General features: G+C 55.0%; 2 protein-coding genes across 2 annotated transcripts; one reads left to right on the top strand and one right to left on the bottom strand.

The window, feature by feature from the left end:
- The first annotated feature begins 14692 nt into the window (after positions 1 to 14692).
- LOC144279698 (gonadotropin-releasing hormone II receptor-like) lies at positions 14693 to 17584 on the top strand. The gene is made up of 3 exons (XM_077841296.1): positions 14693 to 15268; positions 15796 to 16000; positions 17094 to 17584. Exons 1-3 carry the CDS (start codon positions 14693 to 14695, stop codon positions 17582 to 17584), a joined length of 1272 nt encoding a protein of 423 aa, XP_077697422.1.
- Positions 17585 to 19369: 1785 nt separating this feature from the next.
- Positions 19370 to 24657, bottom strand: RBM8A (RNA binding motif protein 8A). Its single transcript, XM_077841399.1, has 6 exons — positions 24510 to 24657; positions 23345 to 23404; positions 22652 to 22729; positions 21913 to 22049; positions 20784 to 20920; positions 19370 to 19763 (listed from the first exon to the last, which is right to left on the bottom strand). The coding sequence occupies exons 1-6, from the start codon at positions 24574 to 24576 to the stop codon at positions 19718 to 19720; spliced, it is 525 nt and encodes a 174-aa protein (XP_077697525.1). The 5' UTR covers positions 24577 to 24657; the 3' UTR covers positions 19370 to 19717.
- Between the last annotated feature and the right edge of the window lie 1055 nt (positions 24658 to 25712).

Here is a 25712-nt window from a genome sequence, read left to right as displayed (position 1 = left end):
TAAACCCAAGGCACTATTTCCTGAGCGGTAGGTTACTGGGAAGCCTGGTGCCCTGTCCTGATTCCAACTTGAATAATTCCATTCGGACTCTCAAAAGCCCCTCCTGCTGTTTCATTTGTATGCAGGATTCTTTTTCGTTTTCTGCCCTAAATCCTCACCTCTCGCTGGTGAGCACGACTGAGCGCCTGAGGCATTCCACCCCAGGGGCGGCTGCATTTCAACACTGGGTGAGCGATCCCTGGGCCGCATGCCTGGGAGGCTGTTAAAGAGCTGCAGCGTTCCACCCCAGAGGTGGCTGCGTTTCAGTGTCTGCCAAGCCCTTTGGAACAGATGGTACCGCACGAAAGTCCGCATTGATTGGTATCGTCCATCTGGGGCTCCTACAGGAAGCCCTGACTGGCTCTTTGCATTATCCAGAAAGGATTCGGGTGGGAACGGGGAGACAAACGCACCCACATATAATGACTAAAATCCGTACCCACCCCTCCCATCACTGCATGTCCCTTCCAGGACCAATAAGGCCCTTATCTGCCGCCTCCAGCATGGGACACGCCATTCCTCTCTCTTGGAGTCATGCTGCCATCTGGTGGCTCTAACTGAGGTTGCTACATCCCGAACACCGTGCATGGTTTCAATGCAACCCTATTGTTTGCATCTCAAATTTTCTATTCCCCCCCCCCCGCTATTTGAAGTCAGGCCCGTTTGGGAGGGACTCCACCAGCCATGGCCACGAAGAGGGGCTCGCAGACAGCAGCTGAGCAGCAGCAGAAAGGACGTTAGTTGCCAAGGAGTGTCACAAGTTCTTGGGGCTTAGATGGGGATCGGAGCTTTCCTGTAGGTCATGATGTCCGAATCTAGGACGCTGGCTCTGGCCTGCTCTAAGTTGTCCCTAGGGGTGGATCCATTCATGTGAATATTGATGTTACACTGAAATCCACCGCTATTTCATCTCGTCAATACAGCTTAGCAGCCACACAAACGCCTCCCTCCCCCACCCCCAACTCAGTCCGTTAGCTCTTGCCAAGAACCTGGTGTCGACACGGCTTGGAGATGGAAGGGGATTTTAACCCTCACTATGAACAGCCATCGATGTGGGATCCAGCAGGAAATGGGACTCATACGAATGACCTGACACAGAATGAATTGGTTCAGGGGCAGAGACTGACTCAGAGGGCTGAGATTGGAGCTTCCCCACATCTGGGGGCTGCGTGGATCCAGGGGTTCAGTTCTGCCTGTTATGGAGATTGGGGACTGGCCTCCAGGCTGGCCCTGGCTTATCTGGAGGGGCTGTTTCCATAACGAATATGTGTGTGCCTGGACGTCGATACCTGGAAGTCAACACTTTGCTGTAGTGTGGGAAGGTGGCTAAATTTCATCTCCATTTTGTAGATGGGGAAACTGAGGCCTCTTAGGCTAAATCCACCCCTGGGATAACACTTCTGTGGTCCCAGAGTAATGAGGGGGCTTCCCCAGGGCCACACAGTGAGTCTGTGACAGAGCCAGAATAAAAACCAGGAGGGGTCCTGGCTCCCAGCCCCCTGCTTGGGCCAATAGACCATGGTCTGGTGTAAACAGAGGAAGGGAGGGGAGAATTATCCCTGGGGAAATTGAGGCAGGGGAAGAATGATGCATGCAGTGGAGTGGTTTTGGTAGGGTCTCTCTTGTTTTCAGTGCACTGCTCTGTGTTTATATTATCAAAGGCCAGTCTGAGGAGTGCCCCGGGGCTGTTGGAGCTGGGGGATGAGATTTGGGACAATCTTTCTTCCCCAGAGGGGTACATCCCACAGCCTGGGACTGGCCCCTGGGAAAGCTCCATCTTCCACACAGAGCTTTCCCCTGCCGGTAGAAAGTTCTGCTGGGCCTGCCAGAGGTGCTGGAACTAGGGGTGCCGGGGGTGCTGTAGCACCCCCTGACTTGAAATGGTTTCCACTACATAGAGGATTTACAGTTTGGTTCAATGGCTCTCAGCCCCCCCCCTCCACTATAAAAATTGTTCCAGCCCCCTGGGGCCTGCGGAGCAGAGCTGGCAACCCCAGCCCCGAGATTCAGGCTCTCTGAGCTCCGCCGTGAAGCTACGGACATTGCTAACAGGGGAGGCACCAGAACGGAGCTGGGGGGAAAGCCCAGAGACAGCAGGGGTGGCCCTCACCTCTGCACTCCCAGCCTCCTTTATGTTCCACGCATAAGCCATTTTCCCTGAGCTGTTCTGTTCTGCCCAGGAACAGCTGCCGGGACAGAGGCGTGAACCCTTTGCTCAGCTATCTCACCGCTCCGCTCCCTGCCCGATCTGGGAGCGGACTCCCAATCCCATGCCCATTGCACTCGACCTTGTATCTTCCAAAGCGCCGCTCACCGGTTTGGGGAACACGGCTGCAATTCCCTTTGCGCCGGCCCATCTCTCTCTTTCCAGGGTCACAGGGCAGATCGCTGCTGGGGTGAGGGGGAGAAATACAGCTTGTTCTCTCACTGCACCGGGGCCTGATTCTCCTTCCCCCTGGCCTCCGAGTGTCGTAGATTCCCAGGCTGGGAGGGACCACTGTAATCTAGTCTGACCTCCTGGATAACATGCCCTGAAATCATTCTTGGGGGGAACAGATCTTTTAGGAAAAACAACCCGTCTTGAAAACCATCCCAGCTGCTACAACGGGAGCATACTTCAAAAGCATGCGGCTGCCAGTGGGGAAACACCTGAACAGGCTGGACCGTGTGTGTCCTCTGCTTATGAGGCCTGATGAGCATCCGCACAGGAGATAAATAGCAGCATGTGTCAAAGAAGCAGCAAGTGTCTGCTCTCGTCTGCCCCTGTGACCCCCCCAAACTGGATATAGACCTTGCGAGAGCCAGCCCAACCTGCTGATCCAACCAGCCGCCCAGTGCTGCACTGAGCCCAATGGGCCTGTGACAAGCCCGAGCCAGAAGCGACAGAGAAATGAACGGGATTCTCTTCTCGCAGTGTCTCTGCCCGGTGGCCGCAGCGCACGGTAAATTGGATCTTACAGGGAGGCGTTATTCTGCAGCTGGGCTGGTGTTCGGGGCTGGGAAAGCGTAGGATGAGATGGGGACAGGGTTGATGATGCCCCTGATCAGTGAGCATGGAATCAGGGGACTGGTATTGCTGGCCCATCAATAAAACGGGGGACGCCGGGGGGTTAGGCTGGGAGCAGCTCACCCCAATGGACAGAGCAGTGCATGGGGTTTAATAACGTTTCACTTGCCCAGCGGAACCTGCATTCAGCTTCGCTCTTTGCAAAAAAACCACCCTCCACTGGCTTGCTGATCAGACGGCCCCTTGGCTACCATCACGGCTGAATCCAGACTCCAGCGCTTATGGTCCAGTGCAACCCCTCGTCACTGTGCCTCCTCTGAGGAGTGTGCTGCAAAAGAGACAGAGTTGTCCAGTGGTTAGAGTGAGGGGTACTGGGAGGCAAGACTTCAGGGCTTCTACATGTATCTCTAGGAAGCGGCATGGTCTAGCACTGGCTGCAAACAACCAGGAGTCAGGACTCCTGGGTCCTATTCCCAGTTCTGATGCTGGTTTGCCAGGTGATCATGGTCAAGTGGCTTCCTTCATACTTTAATCCAACAGGAAGGCCAGGCCCTGGAGATCAGAACCCTGGCATTGTACCAGGCCCACGGCAGACTGGGCCGGGGGCTCCAGGGCGGGTCACTCAGTCCAGGCACTGATGCTGACTCCAGTCCCGGGGCCCATGCTCTTGTTGTGCCTTGATGGAGCCTGGCCCGGCTGGCTGACGATCCAGGTGGCTCAGGGTCCCTGAGGCAGGGGCAGGGAGGAGAACTCACTCCCAGCACCTGTTCTGCGCCGTTCCTCTCGCATGTCTGTCCGCGGCATCCCCTGCACTGGGCCAAGCGCTGTCGCCATAGTAAAGGGACGGTACTGGGGCCAGCTCCCATTTACTCCCTCCGTACACAGCTCTGTTGATACCCCTCAGTCCTGGCCCAGAGGCTCCACACCCTCTGCTATTCCAGCCCTGGGATCCCCCTGTACGCAGCTCTGCCTCTGCTCCTCAAATCCTGACTCACAGCCGCCCCCGCCTTTCGCTCCTAGGCTTTCCTGACCTGCTGTCTCTCTCTTAATCCAGTCCTGGGATTTCCTCCCCTGACCCCCTCACTGTGCTGATGCAGCCTCATTCCCAGCCTGCAGCCTCCTTCGCTCCTGGGCTCTCTGAGGAGAGATTGCACAGCTGGAGCGATAGGCGCAGCAGTTTGGGGCATGTGCAGGAGTGGGACTGGGCGAGAGAGACCCACCAAACTCGCAACACTAGTGAGCTGCGCCCGACTGTGTCCAGTCTATGCCTCAGTTTCCCCATCTGGACAAGGGGGGTAATGCTATTCAGCCAGCTTTGTAAAGTGCTATGAGATCACAGGGCACCTACAAATGGTTAACATTTAACCATCGGATGGCTCGGCAAGGGATGTGGTGGCTTCTCCCGTCACGGCATGTCTTTAAATCACGACTGGGCATCTCGTTTGAAGCCGACGCCATGGGCTTGGTGCAGGAATCAGCAGGGGAGGTTCTCTGGCCTGGATTAAGCAGGAAGTCAGACGAGGTGATCAGGAGAGTCCCGTCTGGCCTTCGATGTTACGAACGAGTGATACGTGCATTAGCAGGGGGCACACGCCAGACATTATTACAGCCCTGCCTCAATCAAGATCCAGGCCCTGTACAGACACCTGGCGAGAGACAGTCCCTGCCGCAAAGTGCCTACAATCTAAGCAAAGAAGACAGTCACAGGGGAAACAAAAAGGAACTTGTCCCAGAGCTAGGAATAGTACCCAGGCAGTCTAGCTCAGAGAGCAGGACCCAACGCGCCCACCCGTACGATCTCCCTTCCCCCGGCTCTGAATACATTGTCTAGAATGCCGCTGGAGATGCCAGTGCCAAGTTAGAACCGATTGGCAGTGTTTTTCGTGCTATCAATGGCCGATTCATTTCATTATGGCTGCAGGGCCTGTGCCAGTCATGCCACCGGCTTTCAAATCAATAGCAAACTAATACAAAGACTTTGCCCTTCTGTGGATCCTTTCAGAGAAGAGCTGAGGAAGAGATGTCCATTTCAGTGCACCAAGTTCTTGCTTATTCAAGCTCCCACAGCTCATCCCGCAATAGGGGGTGTCACAGAGTGTGGGGGAGTCCAGGCCCTGCATTCCTCTTCCTGGGATTCACTAAGACTCTCAGTCAGCCAGTAAAACAGAAGGTTTATTGGACAACAGGAACACAGGCTAAAACAGAGCTTGTGGGTACAACCAGGACCCCTCAGTCAAGTCCTTCTGGGGGAGCAGGGAGCTTAGACCCCAGCCCTGGGGTTCCCTGCATTCCACCACCCAGCACCAAACTAAAACTAAACACCCCCCCCCACCACATTCCCAGGTCAACACTCCCCCCTCCCTGCTGCGTCACATCGTCACAGGGGGTGTTAACCCCCATTATCCTGGCCACGTTCCATTCCTCCTCCCTACACCTTTCAGCTGGACACAGCCTTCCTCTTCCTTTCAGTCCTAAATGATTGTGTAGTGTTGCTGAGTGACATTAAATAGCTGCCACACCCCACCCCAGAGGTGGCTGCATTTCAAGGGTGGGTGAAGCTGTCCCTTACACACCTCACCAGGTGGCTGAGATGAAAATCCTGATTACGTAGCATTTTGTTAAGTGCTTTGATGCTCCAAGGTCAGGTTCTAGGAAAGGGGCAAAAAAGCTGGATTGGGAGCCAGGAGTCCTGAGTTTTACCACAAGTGCGTAAGATCAGCTGGTTTGAGCAGGAGCCGAGGAGTCCTGAGTTCTGGTCTCAGATCTGCCACTGATGTGCTATGTGAATGGGACGCTGCCTGTCTGTGCCTCAGTTTCCCCAGATTTAAGAACAGGGATGATGCTCAAACCATGAGGCTTAATTCCTCAGTGTTTGTAAAGTACTTTGAGACTGCTGTACTGAAGGGCAAAGAGTCATGAACCATTTGTCTTAGCACATGCAGGTTCTCTGGCCTCTTCCCGACAGCTGATCGGATAGCGTCCCGTGTCCCACGATGCTTGTGGACAGGAAGACTGGCTGCCGATGCTAACACGGGAGGTTTAATCTGCCAGAAACAGGGGCCGAAGGGCAGAGACAAAAAAAAATCAATCCTGCTAATTAAGACAGCACTGAGCACCACCAGGGAGAACCCAGGGTGAGCAGCAGGCTATGGCGAGCTGTGTTTGGTACCTCAGGGGATTGGGATCCTGTCGGTTGCTGGTTCAAATGCGGGTGAAGTCGAAAGATTATTTTTGGCATGTAACTGTTTAGCCTCCCAAGGACCGAAATGCTTCAGTCTAACCCTCCTGATGGGTTCCCCAAAGGGGTAACTGGGTGCAATTCAAAGCCTGTGCTATGCAGATCAGACTAAGTGAGCTAACAGGCCCTTCTGACCTTGAGCTCTAAGGGTGCATCTCCTCAGCCCATGGCAGCAAGCCAACGGGCTCACACGGCCATGCAGATGCTGCAGCTTGAGGTCCCGCTTTGGAGCATGAGCTGTGCCTTCAAAGCACTGGCTAGGCAGCTGCTTTTAGCAGGAGCCCCAATCTGGCAAGCTGGGCTCGGAGGCAGGCTGCTGCTGGCTGTGTCCCCTTTGAACCGTTCTGGCTTTAAGGCCAGCCGGGCTCAGCAGATCCTCCGTCTGACCTGCTGCCTGAGAACCTCGCCCAGCGATTCCTGCATCAAGCCCCTGGCTCACGGGTTTCTTACTGACAGTCACCTGGTCCTGAGTTAAAGCCTCCAAGTGCTGGCCCATCCACCGTGTCTTTTGGGAATCCAGCCGCGAGTTACCCTCCCTCTGACAAATACGCAGCATCTCTGAGCTTGAATTGTTCTGCAAACCCCTCCCTGGGCTGCGGTGGCGCTCAGCCGACGAATTAGCCAGCACGACCAGCAGCATCGGGCCTACGGGGAGCGAACTTGCTGCGTCAGCCACTAACATGACCCCTTAGCATGGCCTCAGGCTCGCCCCATGCAAGAATTGGCAGCTCCTAAGCAGGGGCCGTCTTTTTGTTCTGTGATTGTACAGTGCCTAGCGTAAAGGGGCCCGGCCCATGACTCCTAGGTGCTACAGTAAGACAAATAATAAATAATAATAAAATCGCCCGCCTATGTGGCTGTGCAGCACCCAACTATTAATTATTATTATTTTTTTTAGTATTAATAATAAAAACACTTTTTAAAAAGCCAGTGGAAAATAAGGCAGAAATACTAGGAAGGGAGATGCTGTCAGATCAATGGTGCATCTGGCCCAACACCCGGGGCCTGGGGCCAGCTGCTTCTGAGGAGCGCTGGTTGCAATTTTACAAGCAAAACCAAATTTTCATTTTTTAAAAATGGCCTTTTTACAGAAGTGAAACTGTGCTGGGTTTTTTTCATTTTTTTTTTTTAACTTCTCAAATTTTTTTGGGCAAATCCCCGGAACAAATTTAAAAAAATCATTTTTTTCTTCCTCCGCCTTCATTTCTCAGTGCCAAAATGGAGGTGCAGGATGGAGCGGGGCAGAGAGACAGGAAAGAATAAAATCTAACCTCCTCGCCCCTTTTTGAAACTGAAAATGTCCTAGAAAAAGATATGCCTGAAATGTCAACTGCACTTTTGGTGCCAGATTTCCACCAGACGAACAACTCTGTCTTTTTAAAACAACAGGCAGATTTTGAAATTTTCAAAACCTTCCCCCCAGCAATACATTACCCATTTTTAGACCAGCAGAGACAGGTGAAGAGAATGCTGCATTCGCATCACCAGCTTCAGACATTCCAACATCATGATTCAGGACCCTTAAAAAAAAATCATTCATTTTCACTAACCTTCTTGGTTTTTTTTAATTCGCCTTCTGGATTTGGAGCATTTAGGGGTCAGGTTTGCAAGCGTTTCTCTGCAACTCTCACAACTAGAAATGTTTATGTTTTAGCAAAAGCTCATGCTGCACGTCACATCACAGTCTCACATCATCACATGACTCCAGGAGCTGGGGATGTATGGAAAAGTCCAAATGTTAACAATGATCCTGCACAACAAATGTAGCTGTTGCAGAAAAATCTCTCTGGGAGGAAGTGAAGAGCCCTGATCTAGCATTTGTCAAAGCACTTTACAAAGGAGGGCAGCATTCTTACCTCCACTTTACAGATGGGGAAACTGAGGCACAGAACAGGGAAGTGACTTACCCCAGCAGCAGAGCCAGGAATAGAACCCATCTCTCTTGAATCATAGCCTAGTGCTCTCTACCCTAGAGGTTAGTTTATTTTCTGAAGTAGATGGATTTAGAGCCCTGCTGAATTCCCTCTCGTTTATAACTCACTAACCGAGGGGCTGTTGCCCCATAACTATCCCCCGGGGGCATTTCTTGCACCTGCCTCTGAAGCAGTGGGTCCAGTCTGGGAATTCCTTTGGTGCTTGGATGCCCCCCCTTAGCTCCAGACTCCTTGAGCCAAGAAGCACGTCCCCATTGCACGGGGCCCTGCCAGCCCATCGATAAATAACGTCCCGAGCGCCGCTTTCCAGCTCAGCCTCTGCAGCGGGCCCGGGCCCTGCGATTTCCATCCACCCAAGCGCCGCTCAGCGGGCATCTCTCGGGGGGTAACAGCCTCCCGCCCCGCGTAGCCGGCTGGGGAGCGGTGCACCTTTAAATAGCCGGGAGAGGGGAAGGTGGAGGAGGGGAGGGGTGAAGCAGCGACGGAAGACAACCTGGCACCGCAGTGACCTCCAGGAGCCGCAGGAGCGGGTCCGGAGCGCTGGGCCATTATCCGGAGAGGGGAGGTCCAGCCTCGCGGCGCAGGGCTTTGCCAAGGAGCCGGGGGGCGGCGCTGGGAAGGAGCCAAGCAGCGCGGGGAACTCTCTTCCCCCGCCCCCGCTGGAAGGATCTTTCTGCAGCGTGCCGGGGGCTGCAGGGGCGGCAAGCGCCCAGGGATGGTAAGGGAAGCGCCACCCGCGCCGGGGGGGGGGGGGGGTGCAGGGCGGCTCCGAGACAGGGCAGAGGGAAGCCGGGCAAAGGAAGGAGGCACAAATGGATCGCGCTGTGCTCCGAGCCCGGGGGAAGCGGGAGCAGGTGTTTGGGGGGGGGGGAGGGGTTAGAGGCAAGCTGCACATTTGAATGGAGAGATCTGTTTCCGAGGATGTGGCCTTATGTCCCCGTCAGAGCCCCCATCACCTGATGGGACTTTTCAAATTAGCCCAGGACAAGCCCTTGGGGACTGGTCCCCTCCGGCTTGCCCTGTGCCTTCCTCTACATCACCGCAGCAAGGGGCGGGGGGGTGAAACACCATCAGGCCAGGCCAGCACGGGACCAGCTCCCCCCCTCCTGACCCACCGCCTCAGGTGCCAGATGGCAGAGACTCGGCCCCTGGGAAATGGCCCTTGGGTCTTCCAAAAGCCGGCTAAAGCCAGGTCCAGACTAGCTCCTGGGACCGGCCAGTGGGTTAGTGTGTGGCAGCGAAAGACAGCAAGGAGGGGGGGTGCAGAGACCTCTCCGGCAAAGACCCCACCGTTCCCTCTGTGATGGATTGAGCCCGTCATCCCGGGGGGGGGGGGGCAGGAGACGGGACAGGGGTAATGGATCCATGGGGTTATTGAATCCAGTGCCAGACGGGCCCATGGGGGCCACCTAGTCTGACCCCCTCCTCGTATAACACAGACGGACGGCAGTGGGATGGAGGGGACCGGGCTGCGATCGGGGGCCGTGGCCGTGTGTGCGTTAGCCTGGCCACGTCCGGGCTGGGTTCTCCAGCAGGTGCGACCCACAGGGCTAGATCTGGGCCTGGGGGTGGGGGGGGGGAGAGGCAAGGGGGTGCAGCGATGCTGCCGGAGGGGAAGGGGTTAAACGGCGGACCTCGCTCGGCTGTCCGCTGGGCGCCCTCGCTGTTTAATGACTTCCTTGCTTTGCCGCTGGTACCTTCCTCCCGGAGCAGAGAGGGGGGACCCAGGGCAGATCCCCAACCCCAGCTGCCAACTTCCCTTATTCTCAGTGGCAGCCCCCGCCCCCCAGGAATCAAGGAATTGGGCTCCCCTCCTGAAGTGCCACAGGGGGGCCGTGGCTCAGGGCAGAGTGGGGCGGGGGGAGCTGAGGACATGCCCCCCCCCCGCCCAAGGGAGGGGAGTCAGTGCGGTCCATCCCACTCCCCTCCCAGGGCTGGGCACAGAACCCAGGAGTCCTGATGCCCCAGTCCCCTTTGTTCGAGATCCCACTCCCCTCCCCTACAGCTTGGAGTAGAAGCTCCAAGAGCCCAGACTCCCAGCCCCCCCCCCCCCACCCACCCACTCTGTAAAGCAGCGGGAGGTTCAGAGCAGGACAGGGGCTGGAGGGGAAGTTTGTCCAGCTCTGAGAAAGCCAGGCTTGCCAGCTGTCATGTTCTCCTCCTCCCAAGACCGGATGAGGCAAAAAAAATGCACCAGGTACCAGTAAAAATAAAACCAACCCCAAACACCCTTTGGAGCCGAATTACTCAGCAGCCCTCCTGGGCTCTGCCCCTCGGGGCCAACACCAAGAGCCAAAGAGAAGCTACAGACAATTTTGCACCTGACTAGTGGCTTAAAGTATTAGCCTCCCAAATTGGTCCGTGGTTGCTATTATTTATATTGGAGTGGCACCTAGAGGCTTCATACCAAGATCAGGGCCCCATGGTGCTAGGTGCTGTATGTACACATAGCAGGAGATAGCCCCTGCCCCAAAGAGCTTACCGTCTATATATACAAGGGAAACCGAGGCACAGAGAGGGGCAGTGACTTCCCCAAGGTCACTAGCAAAGTCAGGACTAGAACCCAGGTCCCCCAAGACCCAGACCACTGCGCTTTCCGCTAGGCAACACTGCCTTCCCTCCAAGATTGCAGCTGTTTCCCCCTAATCCCAGCATTATTCAATGGCTGTAGCGAGGTACGGGGGAGGAGCTGGGTGTTAGATATATAACCGCTGGGAGGGTGGAACCAAATGCTTGCCCTGCTTTCCTGGGCCTCGGCTGCACTCCCATCAGGGGAGGTGGGGGGCTCCCAGGAGAACCAAATCCCAATCAGGAGGCTCAGGATCTGCTCCCTCTGAGGTACAAAAGACCCCCAGGACAGCTGGGGTGACCCTGAGCCCATAAAACGGGCCAGCTGGCAAGGTAGCAGGCCACCTTCCAGATTTCCTGGGACAGCGACCTCAAACAAGGGATGATCCTGAGACAACCCGGACAGGTGGCAGCCCTGGGAAAGGGCTATAAATTTTGCTGGAGTCTGATGCCTGCTGAACAGAGCAGCAGTGAGTCCACGGCAATTCCTTCTTCTAAACACCAGAAGGAGACACAGGGGAGGCAGGAACTAGGTAGGCAGAGCTACCATGACAGGTGTCCTCGGTGGGGTGGCATCTGCTGAGGTCCCAGTGCAGGACGGTATCAGGTTAGCTAACTCGATTGAGGAACAGGTTGAAGCTAAACTGAAATAAGCGACTGTTAACTTAAAATAAGAGCATCCAGAGAGAGGCCTGCACTGGTCTGACTCAGGTTTAAGGAACAATTGTAGTTTACCGGCGCAGCTGCCTCAAACAGACCAGGTCTAAGATGCACACCAGCAAATCAATGTGAATGCAAGCTACAAGCTGAGGTGGTGGATGGGGTTGTGGTTTACACCCTCACCCTGTGGGGCAGTGTAACCTAGCGGATAGGGCACCAAAGTGGGACTCAGGAGACCCGGATTAATTCCCAGCCCTGCCCATGGCCTGCTGGATGACCGTGGGCAAGTCATTTCCCCTCCCTGTGCCTCAGTTTCCCCATGTGTGAAATGGGGATAATAATCTTGCCCTCCTTTGTCAAGCGCTTTGAGATCTACAGATGAAACGTAGCCTGAATCCACACCACAGGTCGGGCTCCCTGAGAAGACCGAGCTGCCCAGCTAAATTTTGGGGGGTGGGGGGCATCCTGGCATCAGAAATATCACCCCCCCCCGCTCTACTCCAGCATCATCCCAAGGGGCCTGAGTGTAATGGAGAATCAGCCCCTCTCCCCCATCTTGACACATGCCCTAGTTAAAAAGAAAAGGAGTACTTGTGGCACCTTAGAGACTAACCAATTTATTTGAGCATGAGCTTTCGTGAGCTACAGCTCACTTCATCGGATGCTGTAGCTCACGAAAGCTCATGCTCAAATAAATTGGTTAGTCTCTAAGGTGCCACAAGTACTCCTTTTCTTTTTGCGAATACAGACTAACACGGCTGTTACTCTGAAACATGCCCTAGTTAGTGGCTCTAATTCCAAGGGAAATCCCAGGGGATTCCACTGGGGAAACCCCCTGGCGACAGCGCAGCCATGAGAATGTGGGACAGATCTCTGTGCCAGGCCCCTGGTAGGCAGCTGCATTCCCTTCTCCAGGCTGCTGAAAATAGCTGCAGCCCTCTGCCTCTTATCACTGGCTCCTCTTTATTCTTCCCTGCCAGCAACTAATAAATCAGCTGCCAGCAAAGCCTCCCAGCAGCTGAACTAAAAATAAAGTGGCTAGGACAGGTCACAGTGAGGTGGCTGTGGTAGGCATATTGGGACATGCTCGGAAGCAGGCTGGCATGCACAGGGCCTGCACCGGGGTCCGGCTTGGAATCTGCCAGGAGACGGGCATCCCATCTGGGCTCGGATCGACCCTGCTGCTGCTCCCCTAGCTCTGGGTGAGGCAGGCTTCAAGCCCCATGAGACAGCCAGGCCCGACACTGCTGCCTGCATGGCTAGCGTAGCTCAGGGTTTGTCCGATTCTCAGTCCATGTGGGCACCGTTCCCACACGATATGTCTTGTCCTGCTGCTGCCCGGGCTGACCTGCGGTCTTCGAGGCTCAGGCTGGCACCTCCTGCCAACACTGAGCAGTGCCATCTGTTTGGCAATCTCTGAGGAGCTGCACCCATGCGAGAACCCTGGGCCATGAGAGATGGGGAGCTGCTGGCAGCCGGGGAGCAGAGGATGGGGCACAAGATATTAGGGTGCTGCTGGCAGGCATGAGGAGCCGTGGATGGGCACAGAGCGAGAGTGTTAGAGGAGCCGTGTTCCCTGGGAGCCACAGAAGATCCCCAGCACAGGGCAATAATTGATTAATGAGCCAGCAACAGCCAGGGCATAACAGGAATCTTTGTCACTCTGAGACAGTCTCTCGGCTCCGATGGATGCTGGATTGATCTCACCTATAGATCACCAGGATCTGGACGCGGTAGGGTGGTCAGTGACTTCTCAGCCATCAGAAGAGCAGTCCTCAGGGAACAGGCCCATGCTCCGAAAACCACTCTAGGGTCTGGAGCCTTTTGTCCTTAGAGCACCCATTCCCATCCAGGTTAGCAGTGGCTGGAGGATGAACCCATCGGGCGGGCCGCATGAGAGGAGTTTGGTGGGTCTCAGACCTGTGCCCAGGTGCCTGAAGTATCCCTCAGGGTAGGAAAGAGACAAGCCGGGGCTGAGATGGACCCATACCAGAGCAGGGTCTGGCCTTAGCCTCGCCCTGTGGTTCTCTCTGGCACTCCAGTCCCTAGCCCAGGGTTGCTCAGCCTTGGGGACACTGATCCCACACCAGTTCCCACCTCACCAAAGCCACCACCGGCCCCTGTTCCCGTCAGTCCCAGAGGGCTGGTCCCGGGCACAGAGCTCTGCCACAGGGCGCTCATGCTCTGACCCCGTACCCAACAGGAGCGTTGACTGCCTGGGGGCCAGCTTATGACTCAGTGGTTGGTACCCTCTGCAGAGGGCCCAATCGAATGGGCTTTGGGGACTTTTGCCCCTTTGTGGCAGGTAGAAAAATAGCAGCTATCTAACACACTGGTCTCTTTTGGTCCATTCACAGATTCCTGGAAACAGAGGCCAGATCTTCAGGCCACTGGCTGTTCTGTCACATCCCAGGGGTGGGAGCGAGAGACTGACACACACCATGTAAAGCACAGCTCGCCCCGCACAGGTGTGTCTACACATTGCTCTGCAAGCGCCAGGGTGGGCTGGAATTCGCCCACGCGCATCCACCCGAGACGACACTGATACTATGCAAGAGAGGCAGTATCCTTAGATGTTGCTGGCTGCCAGGGAGTGAAAAGCGCTCGGGGGGACTCTTACCCTGTAACAGCCGTGGCTAAGGCCTAATCTGCACCCCAGAGAGCACCTGCGTTCGGAGGCACGGCCCGGAAGAGCTTGGCGGCTCCGTATTAAACTTCCACCCACCCCAGCAACGGATTGTCCTTAAGAGCTGAATTCAACTAGAGGAGCACTTCTCCCATCTGGGGAGGTGACGGCCACCAAATTGAGCCGGCCAATGAGATGCAAGCTAGAGTTGTTACCTCGTCAGAACCAATCCTGATTGGCCGATCAAAGATTCACAGGTGCCTGTTCACGCCTGTGAATCTGGCCCACCTCTGGGGCTAGTGGAACCAGAGGAGCCTTCCCTATTGAGTCTCAGCAGCACAAGCCACGAGGGAGTTAACTGCTGCTCTGCAAAGAAGGAATAAAGTTCCCTGAGCCAGAAGAAGTTGGTTCTCGTTAAATCCAGAGCAGAAGCCGGGCAGCTCCAGTTTAGTGGAGTCTCCATCCAAGCAGCAAAACATGCTCAGGGTCTCCGAGCCCTGCCACAGTCTAGGAGGAGCTTGGCTTCCCGGGAACGAGCTGGATTCAGCCTCCTGGATCCCGGCTGCTCACGTCTCTGTAAGGCTGTGCAGATTCCGGGTAGGAATACCCAAGCCTCCGATATGAATGCCACTTTTCGCATGAAGGACAGTGAGCTGCTCGAGCCGGGGTCGCCCGCCGTGGGCAACCAGAGCCGTGGGCAGCCCTGGGAGGAGGTAGAGGTCTCGCCTGGTGGTGGAGCCAACGCCAGTCTGCCTAGCGAGGAGGTCTTCCTGCTGCCCACGTTCTCCACCGCCGCCAAGGTCCGGGTGGCCATCACCTTCTTCCTCTTCCTCTCCTCGGCCTGCTTCAACATCGCCGTGCTGTGGACCGTCACCCAGAAGTACCGCAAGAGGCCGCATGTCCGCATCCTCATTGTTAACCTGGCTGCGGCCGATCTGCTGGTGACCTTTGTGGTGATGCCCTTGGATGCAGCCTGGAACATCACGGTGCAGTGGTATGCGGGTGACCTGGCCTGCCGGGCCCTCATGTTCCTCAAGCTGGTGGCCATGTATGCCTCAGCCTTCATCACTGTGGTGATCAGCCTGGACCGCCAGGCAGCCATCTTGCACCCACTGAGCATGGGTGACGCCAAGAAGAAGAACAAGGCCATGCTGTGCGTGGCCTGGGCCCTGAGCGTGCTTCTGGCACTACCTCAGGTAAGTCATCATGGCAATGGTGCAGGTAGGGAGGGACTGTGGAATGGACCCCTGGGCAGGCTTCCCATGGCACAGCCTCCTTTTGCCATGGCATTTCTGATACTGCCAGGGTCTAGTTTAGGTAGAACAGGCCTCTGATGCACTGTGGTGTGGGGGTAATAGACTGGATGGGCCAATGACCTGATGTAGTATGAGCAGGATACAGGGGTACTAAACTAGATGGACCAGCTATAGGGATACAAGTCGAGACAGGCCAATGGTTTGATGCTGTACAGCCAGGACACCAGCCTGCGGGCAATGGATCTGGGATGGGCAGAGGATGAGCTAGATGGACCAGTTGCCAGATACAGCATGGACTGGAAGTGGCCTAAATAGATGGATCTGGTATGGGTCAGAAGCAGGGATGCTGGAGCACTGGAACAATGGGTAGGAATACGAGGCTGGATGGCCAGTGTTGTGTCCATGGTGTGGCTCCTGTGGGGGTGCCGAGATCTAACTGTTTCTCCGGGGTGGGGTGTCTCTTCCAGATGTTTGTCTTCCACGCAGTGAGCCGCTCCCAGCCCATCTACTTCATCCAGTGCGCCACGGTGGGCAGCTTCCAAGCCCACTGGCAGGAGACCCTCTACAACATGTTCACCTTCTCCTGCCTCTTCCTGCTGCCCTTGCTCATCATGGTGCTGTGCTACTCCCGCATCCTCATCGAGATCTCTGGCAAGATGAAGAGAGCTTGCGGTGAGCCCGGCCCGCCTCTTGCGTCCCCCGGCCCTCGCCCGTGAGCTCCCAGAGTGCATGGACCCCACCCCTCCCATTCACTGCAGCAGGGGGTCTGCATGGGGGGACCAGTCTGTGTGGGGTGTGTGAGAGCATGTGTATGTGGAAGCGCATGCGTGTGTGTGGGAGCAAGTGCGTGTGTGTGTATATGTGGGAATGCATGCCTGTGAGCACGCATGTATGTGGGAGCACATGCATGTACCTGTATGAGCATCTGTATGTAAGCATATGCGTGCAGGTGTGTACATGGGAGCATGTGTGTGTACGTGGAAGCGTGTACATAGGTGCGAGCGTGTGCATACATTTGTATCTCCTTTGCCTTTCTCTCTGCATCCTTCTTGCCTTGATTTTTTTTCTCCATCCTCTCTGCCTTTTTTTCTGTTTCTCCTGAATCTCTCGCTCTTCCTCTCAACCAGCACTCTTTTCCCTCCTCTTTCCCCCATTTCTCTCCCACTCTGTCACCTTCCTTCCTTGGTCTCTCTCTCTCCTCCTTTTCTTCCTCTGTGTCTCTTCTCTCTCTTCCTACCTCTACCTATCCATCCACCCCACACATATCTTTCCATCCATCTTCCTCCTCTGCCTCTCCTGACTGGAAAATCAATCCCAGCCCCTAGCAGCAGAGAACCGTCCGCTTCTTGTCCCCCCGCACTCCGGCTGTGGCAGGCCCTGGCTTGGTGCCACGTGCAGAACACCCCGCCTCCCCCTGGGTGCTACCCGCTGCCATGTCTGGTTTGCCACGGCCCATTAACCCAGGCAGCCAGCAACCAGTCCCCAGCTGCCCTCCACCATGGGCATTTCTTCAGCTCTGGAAGGCTGCGAGGACCTGTGCCAATGCTCACATACACTGGCTTGAAACATGGGGACCCTCACTCTTTTTTTCCCCTGTCTTTCAAATTCTATTTCCCCTCCTCCCTCTGCTCAGTTTCTTTCTTGTTCTCAGTCTCCTGCTCTCCCTTTCCTCATGCTCCTCCAAGCACTCTGCTTCACCCTGCAGAACTTCCCTCTCCCCTCCCTCTGTCTCCCCTCTCATTGTTCTCCCCCTTCTGCCCTGCAGTCTCCTCCAAGGAGGTCCACCTCCGCCGCTCCTACAACAACATCCCCAGGGCCAGGATGCGCACCCTGAAGATGTCCATTGTCATCGTGCTGACCTTCGTCCTGTGCTGGACCCCCTACTACCTCCTGGGCCTCTGGTACTGGTTCTCCCCGGAGATGCTGAGCCGGAAGAAGGTGCCTCCATCCCTCAGCCACATCCTCTTCCTCTTCGGCCTCTTCAACGCGTGCCTAGACCCCCTCATCTACGGCCTCTTCACCATGCACTTCCACAGGGAGATCCGGTGCGTCTGCCGCTGCACCCACCGCAGGAAGGAGCAGGCCTCCGCGCTGATTAGCTCCTTCCGGGCCTCCACCACGGCTGCACCCATCAGGAGTGCTGGGGAGGACCAGGGGGGCATGGGCAAGTACGAACTGGAGGTGACGGCTAACATGGCCCTGCCTGCTGGGAGGTGCGAATTGTGCAAGAAGAAAATAGTGGAGAGTTTCATATGAGTGGACCTTTGCCACGCCTGGACTCACCTCCACTTCCCAGCAAAGGGGAGAGCTCGATGGGAACCCCATAATGTGTCCAGTGGGGGCTACTGGGCAGTTGTTCCTTCACTCAAGCACCCACCAATAAATCCAAATTATTTTCTCAGCCAGTGGCTTCTCCTTGATCTCCTCCCTTTGTGCCCATCCGTCTCTCACTACCCAGAGCTGCGCCAGGCTGCACACTCCCTAGCTGGCATGGGCGGAGGTGGACGCAGAGAGCAGGCTGCCATGGGCCTCGGCTGTTTGGAAAGGTCGCCACTAAAAGTCTGCTAGCAGTATGGCCTAGTGGACAGAGCCCTAACTCAGGAGAGCCAGGGTTTATTCCCAGCTAGGCTGCTGGGTGACCTTGAGCAAGTCACTTTGCCCTCTCTGTGCCTCAGTTTCTCCATCTGTGAAATGGGGAGAAGGATCCTGACCTCCTTTGGAAAGTACTTTCAGATCTACTGAAGACAAGAGCTAGGGAGTATTGTTATTTTCCAGATCCACCTCCCCACTCAAACACGCACGAAGGAACCTGGGCTCCTGTTCTCCAGAGGGGATCCCCAAGTTTGCACTTCCATGATACTGTCCCCCACCAAATACATCAGTTGGTCCCTGAGTGCAGAAAGCCTCTGCTCCCCCAACAGAAACAGGGAAGGTGGGTTTGGGTCTTGATACTTTTCCAAGGGGTTCCCCCACCCAATAACTCCCGTCAGTCAGTGTGAACTAGTGGTCAGGAGGACGACAGGACTCCTGGGTTCTAGACACCCTTAGTGACAGAGATGGATGTCTACACTGCAATTTTATAGCCCCGCGAGCCCAAGTCAGCTGACCCACGCAAGCTGTGGCATGCATCTTTCACTGTAGTGTAGACGTACCCTGGCTGTGCGGCCTCGGTCTTTTCCCATTCTTAAGTCTAATGCAGCAGGAAACTGATGGGCGCTCATGGTAGCAAAGAAACTGTTTGCCCCAGGCAGAGCAACCCAGCAACTGACAAGCAGGATAGTCTAGTGGTTAAGGCACAAGTCTAGGATTCATATCCTTGTTCTGCCACAGACTTCCTGTGTGTGCTTGTGCAGCTCACTTAGCCCTTCTGTACATAGGAACTAATAGTCCTAGCCTACCTCCCAGGAGGGTTGTGAAAAGACACATATTGAAGGTTTTTAGATGTTATAGTGATAGAAGCCAGATAAGGACCTTAGATAGAACCTATAAGTCTCCATGTCCTAGAGGTTGGGCTTTTCTTTTTTGGGGTTTCTTAATTTCATTTTTGGAGGGTTATTTTTTTTTTAGCAATTTTTGAGCTCTACGTAGATTTTTCAGGGTTCTCGCTCTGTAGGTATATAAAGTACTGTTTCAAAGAGCATTAAATTAAAGCAAATCAGGGACCCTTTAGTGCACACCAGCAAGATCGCCACCAATTAATTTGTAACACGTTAGTGTGCCTTGGAAATCACACTCGCTGTAGTCCACACTACGGCTCTGTTAGACAAGTCCTTGATACAAGCCAGGGAGCAGGGATGTTACCTGTACAAACTGCATTGGACAAGGGGTGCAGACAATACTGAAAACCATTTCCAGTGTTTACCAGATAAACATCAATTTTGATTGTATTGGGGGTGCTTATTGGTTAAAATCTAAAACCATATGCTCTACCCATAGGCTGGACCAAAGACTAAGCTCTGCTTGAGAACGAAACCCAGGCCACTGGAACACACAGTCTCCCTTACAGATACAGGCAGATGTCAAGGGAAGAGGACTTTAAAAAAAAAAAAAAAAAAAAGCAGACTTTTATTCAGTATTTATGGGCAACATTTCTCCTTCCAAATGAGAGTCCCCTACAGCACCACTGGATGAGTTCTCTCATTTGAGGTGTCGGAGGACAAAAGAAGATTCAGAGTCTTATGCTAGCTTAAACACAAATCAAGAACTTTACAGATACTGTTAAAAATATGACCAAAAACTCATAGGTAAAAATACAGCACAATTAAAAACCCAGAAAGAGATTGAGGCAGGAGTCTGCACATCCAGCTTACGAGAGGCTTCCTGCTTCCAGAGCTGTGCAGGGAGAATTTACACCTAGGAACCATCAAAAGGAAATGGAGAAATGTGAGATCAGCGTCGTCTCCTGTCCGGACTCCTGCTCCGCCTACGCCCGCCCCTGGAACACAGACAGGGACAGAGTTATATATATGCTAGCCTGAGCTAACATCTCGAAAGATTTGAAAGCTATCGACGACTTCTATGCACAAGGACCACGTTCCTTGCCAAAGAAATGCAGCGCAACAGGAAAATATTCTCTTAAAACTCATGAACAGATCTCAGTGCGCTTCACTAACGCTAGGTATGTCGGGTCCCTGTTTTACAGAATCTGAGGCACAGAGCCATTAAACAACTTGCTCAAAGTTACATGCGTCAATGACTGGGTCCCGACTAGTAAGATCTCTTGACTGCTAACCTCCTGCTCAGACCATTAAATAACTGAAGAACACAATCCAACAGCATTCCCAACTGGCAAGAATTATTCATGATCCACTAGAAATTTAGCCCAGGGTTAACATTCCTGCTCTTGAACTTCTCATGATCTCAAGAGGTCAGGCCTTCAGTTTCACCCCTTCAGCAGAAACAGCAGCATCCTAAACCACAAAAGAGCTCTAAAGCATCGTTTTACTACAGGGTGTTTTCCAGAGAGCTGTTCCTGGAAGCAGGCAGCACAGACTTGGTGACATTTCCTGCCCTGCTTCAGGCAGTTCCTTTGTCTGTAGGACAAAGACCATTTTCCTCTGGGAGTTCCCAGCATCTCTGGATGAAAAGCACAGAGGCTAAGGTGAAAGCCCCTAGAACATGCACATGGACTGAATGCAGGAACTCAAGAGTTTTACGCAGCAGCTCCAGGTAAAAGAGGGAGAGAGTCACTCCATGGGAAAGAATTTCCAGTTGGTCTAACTTAAAATCCTGTTCATTATTCAGTGGCTTCAGGGCTCTCAATCCATCATGTTCCACCAACACTAGAAAGCAAGTGTTCTCCACACTGCTGTGGAGGGTCTCCCTTTGTGAGAGAGCATGAGGCTAGCTCAGACTCCATGACTCACTCAATCCTCAATATCTCTGATGAGATGCCAAGCTGAGGACCAACCTGGTGTCAGCTGGGATGCAGCCCTCAACACTGGCAGCATCTTACCTTCTCTTTCCTTTTGGAGGCCCCCTGACAAAGCACCAGTCCACGCTGATCGGCTGCCCCATCAGATCCTGTCCGTTAAGACCTTCCATCGCTGCCTGGGCTTCTTTGTACGTTTCGTATTCTACTAGTGTGTATCCCTGTGGGGTGCAAGGAGACAATCCTCAGCCAGTGAGTGGCCCAGTAGGGGAGTTTAGCGAACACGCCAGAGACTGGGCCAGCCTTGAGAGCAGATCACAGAAACCATTGAGCGCCGCCAGGACACTCGGCTCCACTGTTGGCATCAAGAATGCTGCCAACAATGGCAGGAGAAATACTGACTTGGCAGTAAGTGGAGTAAATAGAGTGCGCCCTACCATAAATAGAGATTTTCAATTAAACACACACACACACAAGCTGCCTGAACTCGTGCCTTGAACTGTTAGTTTTAACAGGATTTAATAGAGAAGGGGGCATTAACTATTACACTGATATGTTCCTTGCCCCTTCGCCTCCCCGGCGAGCTCAAAGCACATTAGTTAAGACTAAGCAGATTCATTTGCCTCACAGGCCTTTGTTAGCAGTATTCTCAATTTAGAGACAGAGGCCCAGAGAGCTGAAGTGACCTACCCCAGATCACACAGCAATTCAGTGTCCAGGCTGGATTCAAGAATCCCATCTCCAGTCCCTTCCTGCTCTAACCAATAGATTACACTGCCCCCCTCAAAGCTGGGAACACAACCCCAGAGCTCCTGGCTCCCAGCCCTGTGCTCAGTTTCTTTTCCTCTCCCAACTGCATGGGGGCAATTTCATCGGCATAGCTCTCTAGCTTACCTGGTCCCCATTACCACAGTATCTGAGCACCATGCAATCTGTAAGGTATTTATCCTCACACTTCCCTCCCCCGACCCCGAAGAAGGGCAGTGTTGCTATCCCCATTATGCAGATGAAGCACAAAGACACTAAGGCTCACATCCTCAAAGGTGTTCTGGTGCCTTCCACCTATTGAAACCAATGGGAGTTAAGAGCCTACATACTTTTGTGGATCTGAGCCTAAGTGACCTGTCCAAGGTCACATACCAAGTCTGCAGCAGAGCAGGAAATTGAGCTAAAGGGGAATGCCCTAACCACTAGACTCTCCACCCCGTCCTACCTTCAGGTAGCCCGTTCGTCTGTCTAGATTCAAGTGGATGTTCTTTATCTCGCCATACTCTGCAAACTTGTCATGAATATCCTCTTCAGTGGCCTCCTCATGAACTCCGGTGACAAAGAGAATCCAGCCCTCCACCGCTGTAGCCACGGCATGCAAGGAAAAACAATGCTCGTTACACAGAAGGCAAGACGCGCTCCTCTGCTTGGTACGCAAACCCCACTGCCCACACACAACGCCTGCATCTACACACGCAGGATGGAAAGGGATCCTCCCACTGCTTAGCTTGGAACCCGTTGGCAGCAGGGGGCTAAGTGAAAACGGATGCGGAATGGATGGAGGACTGAATCTAGCACTGGTAAAAAGGCAGCTTGACAGCCCTGGAGACAGTCGCTCTGTTATCCACACAGTGTGGATGGTCTGTGCACAGTGTACATGTCATTATAATGATAATCCCTAGCTCATATATGTTGCTTTTCATCAGTTGATCTCAAAAAATTTTTACGGATGAGGAAACTGAAATGCAAAGAGTTGAAGTGACTTGCCCAAGGTCATCTCACAGACCAGTGGCAGAGCTGGGAAATAGAACCTAGGGCTCCTGAATCCCAGTCCAGTGCTCTATCCACTACACCTCATGATCTCTCAGAATAGAATTGGTTTCCCCCCATCTTTAAAGCAACCCCACGCGGCCAAGGCTGGGTGTCCACACATGCTAAACCAAACATCTCTAGCAGATACTCACATCTCTGAGGCCCAGGTTCATCCCCATCTTGTTCCACGCTGTCATAGTCCTCACGTACTCTGGCCCTCGAACCTTCCTCTGGGCACACGATGGGGGGAGACAAAGATTGTTTGAGATGACTTGAAACATTATGCTAGTGCTTAGGGACCAGCCAAGAATGCAGCCCCATTGTGCTAAGCACTGTACACACAGTGGCAGACCATTCCTGTCCTGAAGGGTTTCCGGTCTAAATACTCTTAAACATGTATTCTAGCTGTTCTAAGCACTCCTGGGCACACACATATGTCCCTGCATTTAAGCTTTACAGCACATAAAATACTGTAGAGAGACACAAGCCTAGTAGTTAAAACAGTGATAAGCATCAGATTCCTGGTGACCTTGGTCAAGTTGTGTCACCCATGTATATAAGCTGGAGGGGTCTATTTTACAGACTGGGGAAACTGAGGCAAAGGGAGGTGAAGTGACTTGCCAAAGGACAGAGCAAGTCAGTGACAGAATCCCAGATGGAACCCTGGAGTCCCGATTCCCATCCTAAAACACACTCCTGCGGCGTAAGCCATTGGGCAGTTTCTGTTTAGAAGCAGCCAGATGACTCCAGTAAGTAGCCAGACCATTCCAGTTAGCTACATGGCACAGGAGACCCCTCGTGATTCACACACAGGGTAACTCCATCATTCACGACAAGATTATCACCTGAACCAAATCCTCGGCCTTTCCTCTTCTTTGCTTTCTCCTTCAGTTTGTGGATGCTTTCTGCAGAGAAGTTCAATGTGTTAATTTCAACTGGAGGGAAGTCTGAAGCAGGCCATTTGGGGTAGAAGGGAAGGGGGGGCAACGTTATCGGATCAGAACGAGGCTCGACCTAGATGGTGCAGGCCTCAGAACAACCCCAGGGCAGGGAGGAACTCAGGGTCAGAGCCGGGCGAGCCGGGCACAGGGGGAGGCCGGGTCAGAACCTGGCGGGGGCGCGGACCGGACTCGGGGGCGGGACCGGGCGAGCCGGGCACAGGGGGAGGCCCGGTCAGAACCTGTCGGGGGCGGGGACCAGACTCGGAGGTGGGACCGGGCGAGCCGGGCACAGGGGGAGGCCCGGTCAGAACCTGTCGGGGGCGGGGACCGGACTCAGGGGGCGGGACCGGGCGAGCCGGGCACAGGGGGAGCCGGGTCAGAACCTGTCGGGGGCGGGGACCGGACTCGGGGGGCGGGACCGGGCGAGCAGGGCACAGGGGGAGCCGGGTCAGAACCTGGCGGGGGCGGGGACCGGACTCGGGGGGCGGGACCGGGCGAGCCGGGCACAGGGGGAGGCCGGGTCAGAACCTGTCGGGGGCGGGGACCGGACTCAGGGGGCGGGACCGGGCGAGCCGGGCACAGGGGGAGCTGGGTCAGAACCTGTCGGGGGCGGGGACCGGACTCGGGGGCGGGACCGGGCGAGCAGGGCACAGGGGGAGGCCGGGTCAGAACCTGTCGGGGGCGGGGACCGGACACAGGGGGCGGGACCGGGCGAGCAGGGCACAGGGGGAGCCGGGTCAGAACCTGTCGGGGGCGGGGACCGGACTCGGGGGGCGGGACCGGGCGAGCCGGGCACAGGGGGAGGCCGGGTCAGAACCTGTCGGGGGTGGGGACCGGACTCGGGGGCGGGACCGGGCGCGCCGCACGCAGGGGGAGGCCGGGTCAGAACCGCACTAAGCCCGGTTCGGGGGGTGGTCAGAGCCGGGGGGGGGGGCAGCAATTCTGGGCTCCGACCTCATCTGGCTGCGGGGAGGACGGGCCAGAACCAGCCCGGTCTAGGGCTCCGGAACCGGACAAGGCCCAGCGGGGAGGGGGCCGTGGGGCGGGGCTCGGCCCGGGCCCCCCTTACCGTCCCCATCCTCGTCCATGGCGAAGTCCTCGCCCCCCGCCTCGTGAAGATCCAGCACGTCCGCCATCTTCCCCCTGTGCGCCTGGCTGCGCCGCGGCTGCTGCTGAGGAGGGGACGGGCAGCTTGCCGGGTCGGGGACCGCGCTGCACGCCGGGAAGTGGGGCGGAAGTACCTCTCCAATCCTCTGTGAATAGCGCGGGCGCCGCCATCTTGGGAAGGGCAAGCGTTTTTCCTCGCTGGCGGCCACCATCTTGATAGAGTCACGTGCCCTCGCCCCAGTGCGCTGATGGCCGCCATCTTGAGAAGGTCAATATTGCCTAGTCCCTCTGCGGTCGCCCTCTTGGGGAGGGCAGGCGCCAGGTTCCCCCCACCTCCAGTTACAGCCAGCTGCTTTCTCAGAGCAACCAGCCAATTCCCTCCTCCTCAGCTGGGCCTTGGGATTCTCCTCCCTGCCCCATGAGACTATGTCCTTCCTTCTCCCCCACTCCCCTCCTCCCACCGACCCCCACTGGGGTTACCACCTTTGAAATGTTAACTCCCTCGCCCCCACCCCGGCAAGCCCGCCACACCCCCTCGTACCCGCCCCCCAACATCACTTATAGTAGCTAGCAAGATAACACATTTTGCTAAGATTGATAGCATCCCCCTCTCCTCACACACGCGTGACTCTCTCACACGTGTGTGCGGGGACGGGCAGACAGCTGCTGTATTTTCACCAGTTGTGATCGGCTGTCGCTTAGCTGGGGAAGTGGGAAAAGGGCCGTGTCTTTAGCTGGACACCCCCCTTTTAACAGTGGATAATTATCCCACTGTATAGTGATAATGCAAATCTTTAGATGCACTTAAAACAAAGAAACGGGCAGATTATTTTTCTGGCAACTGACAACTCCATAAAAAAACCCAGCCAGGCTGGTCAAATACCAGCCAGGTGGTAACCCTACCCCCCGTGCTGCGTCCTGCACCCCATCCCCCTTTCGGGGGCTCGGGATCCCCCCCTCACTCCTGAGGCTGGGCCCTAGGTTTCCACACACACTTCTGGCCCTGGGACTCTTCCCACCCTCCTGGCTTGAAATTGATACTCCCTCCCCAGTGGGGTAGCACCTGGGGCTCTATGGGGTAGGGTCGGGGGGGGATAGTGGTGGGAGACACTAACTTCCTATCCCCACATTATTTATATTCCCCAACCATCTGCATCACATAAAG

Source organism: Eretmochelys imbricata, chromosome 24, assembly GCF_965152235.1.
Source record: "Eretmochelys imbricata isolate rEreImb1 chromosome 24, rEreImb1.hap1, whole genome shotgun sequence".
Lineage (NCBI taxonomy): Eukaryota > Metazoa > Chordata > Testudines > Cheloniidae > Eretmochelys > Eretmochelys imbricata.
This window is presented reverse-complemented; position numbering and strand designations above follow the sequence as displayed.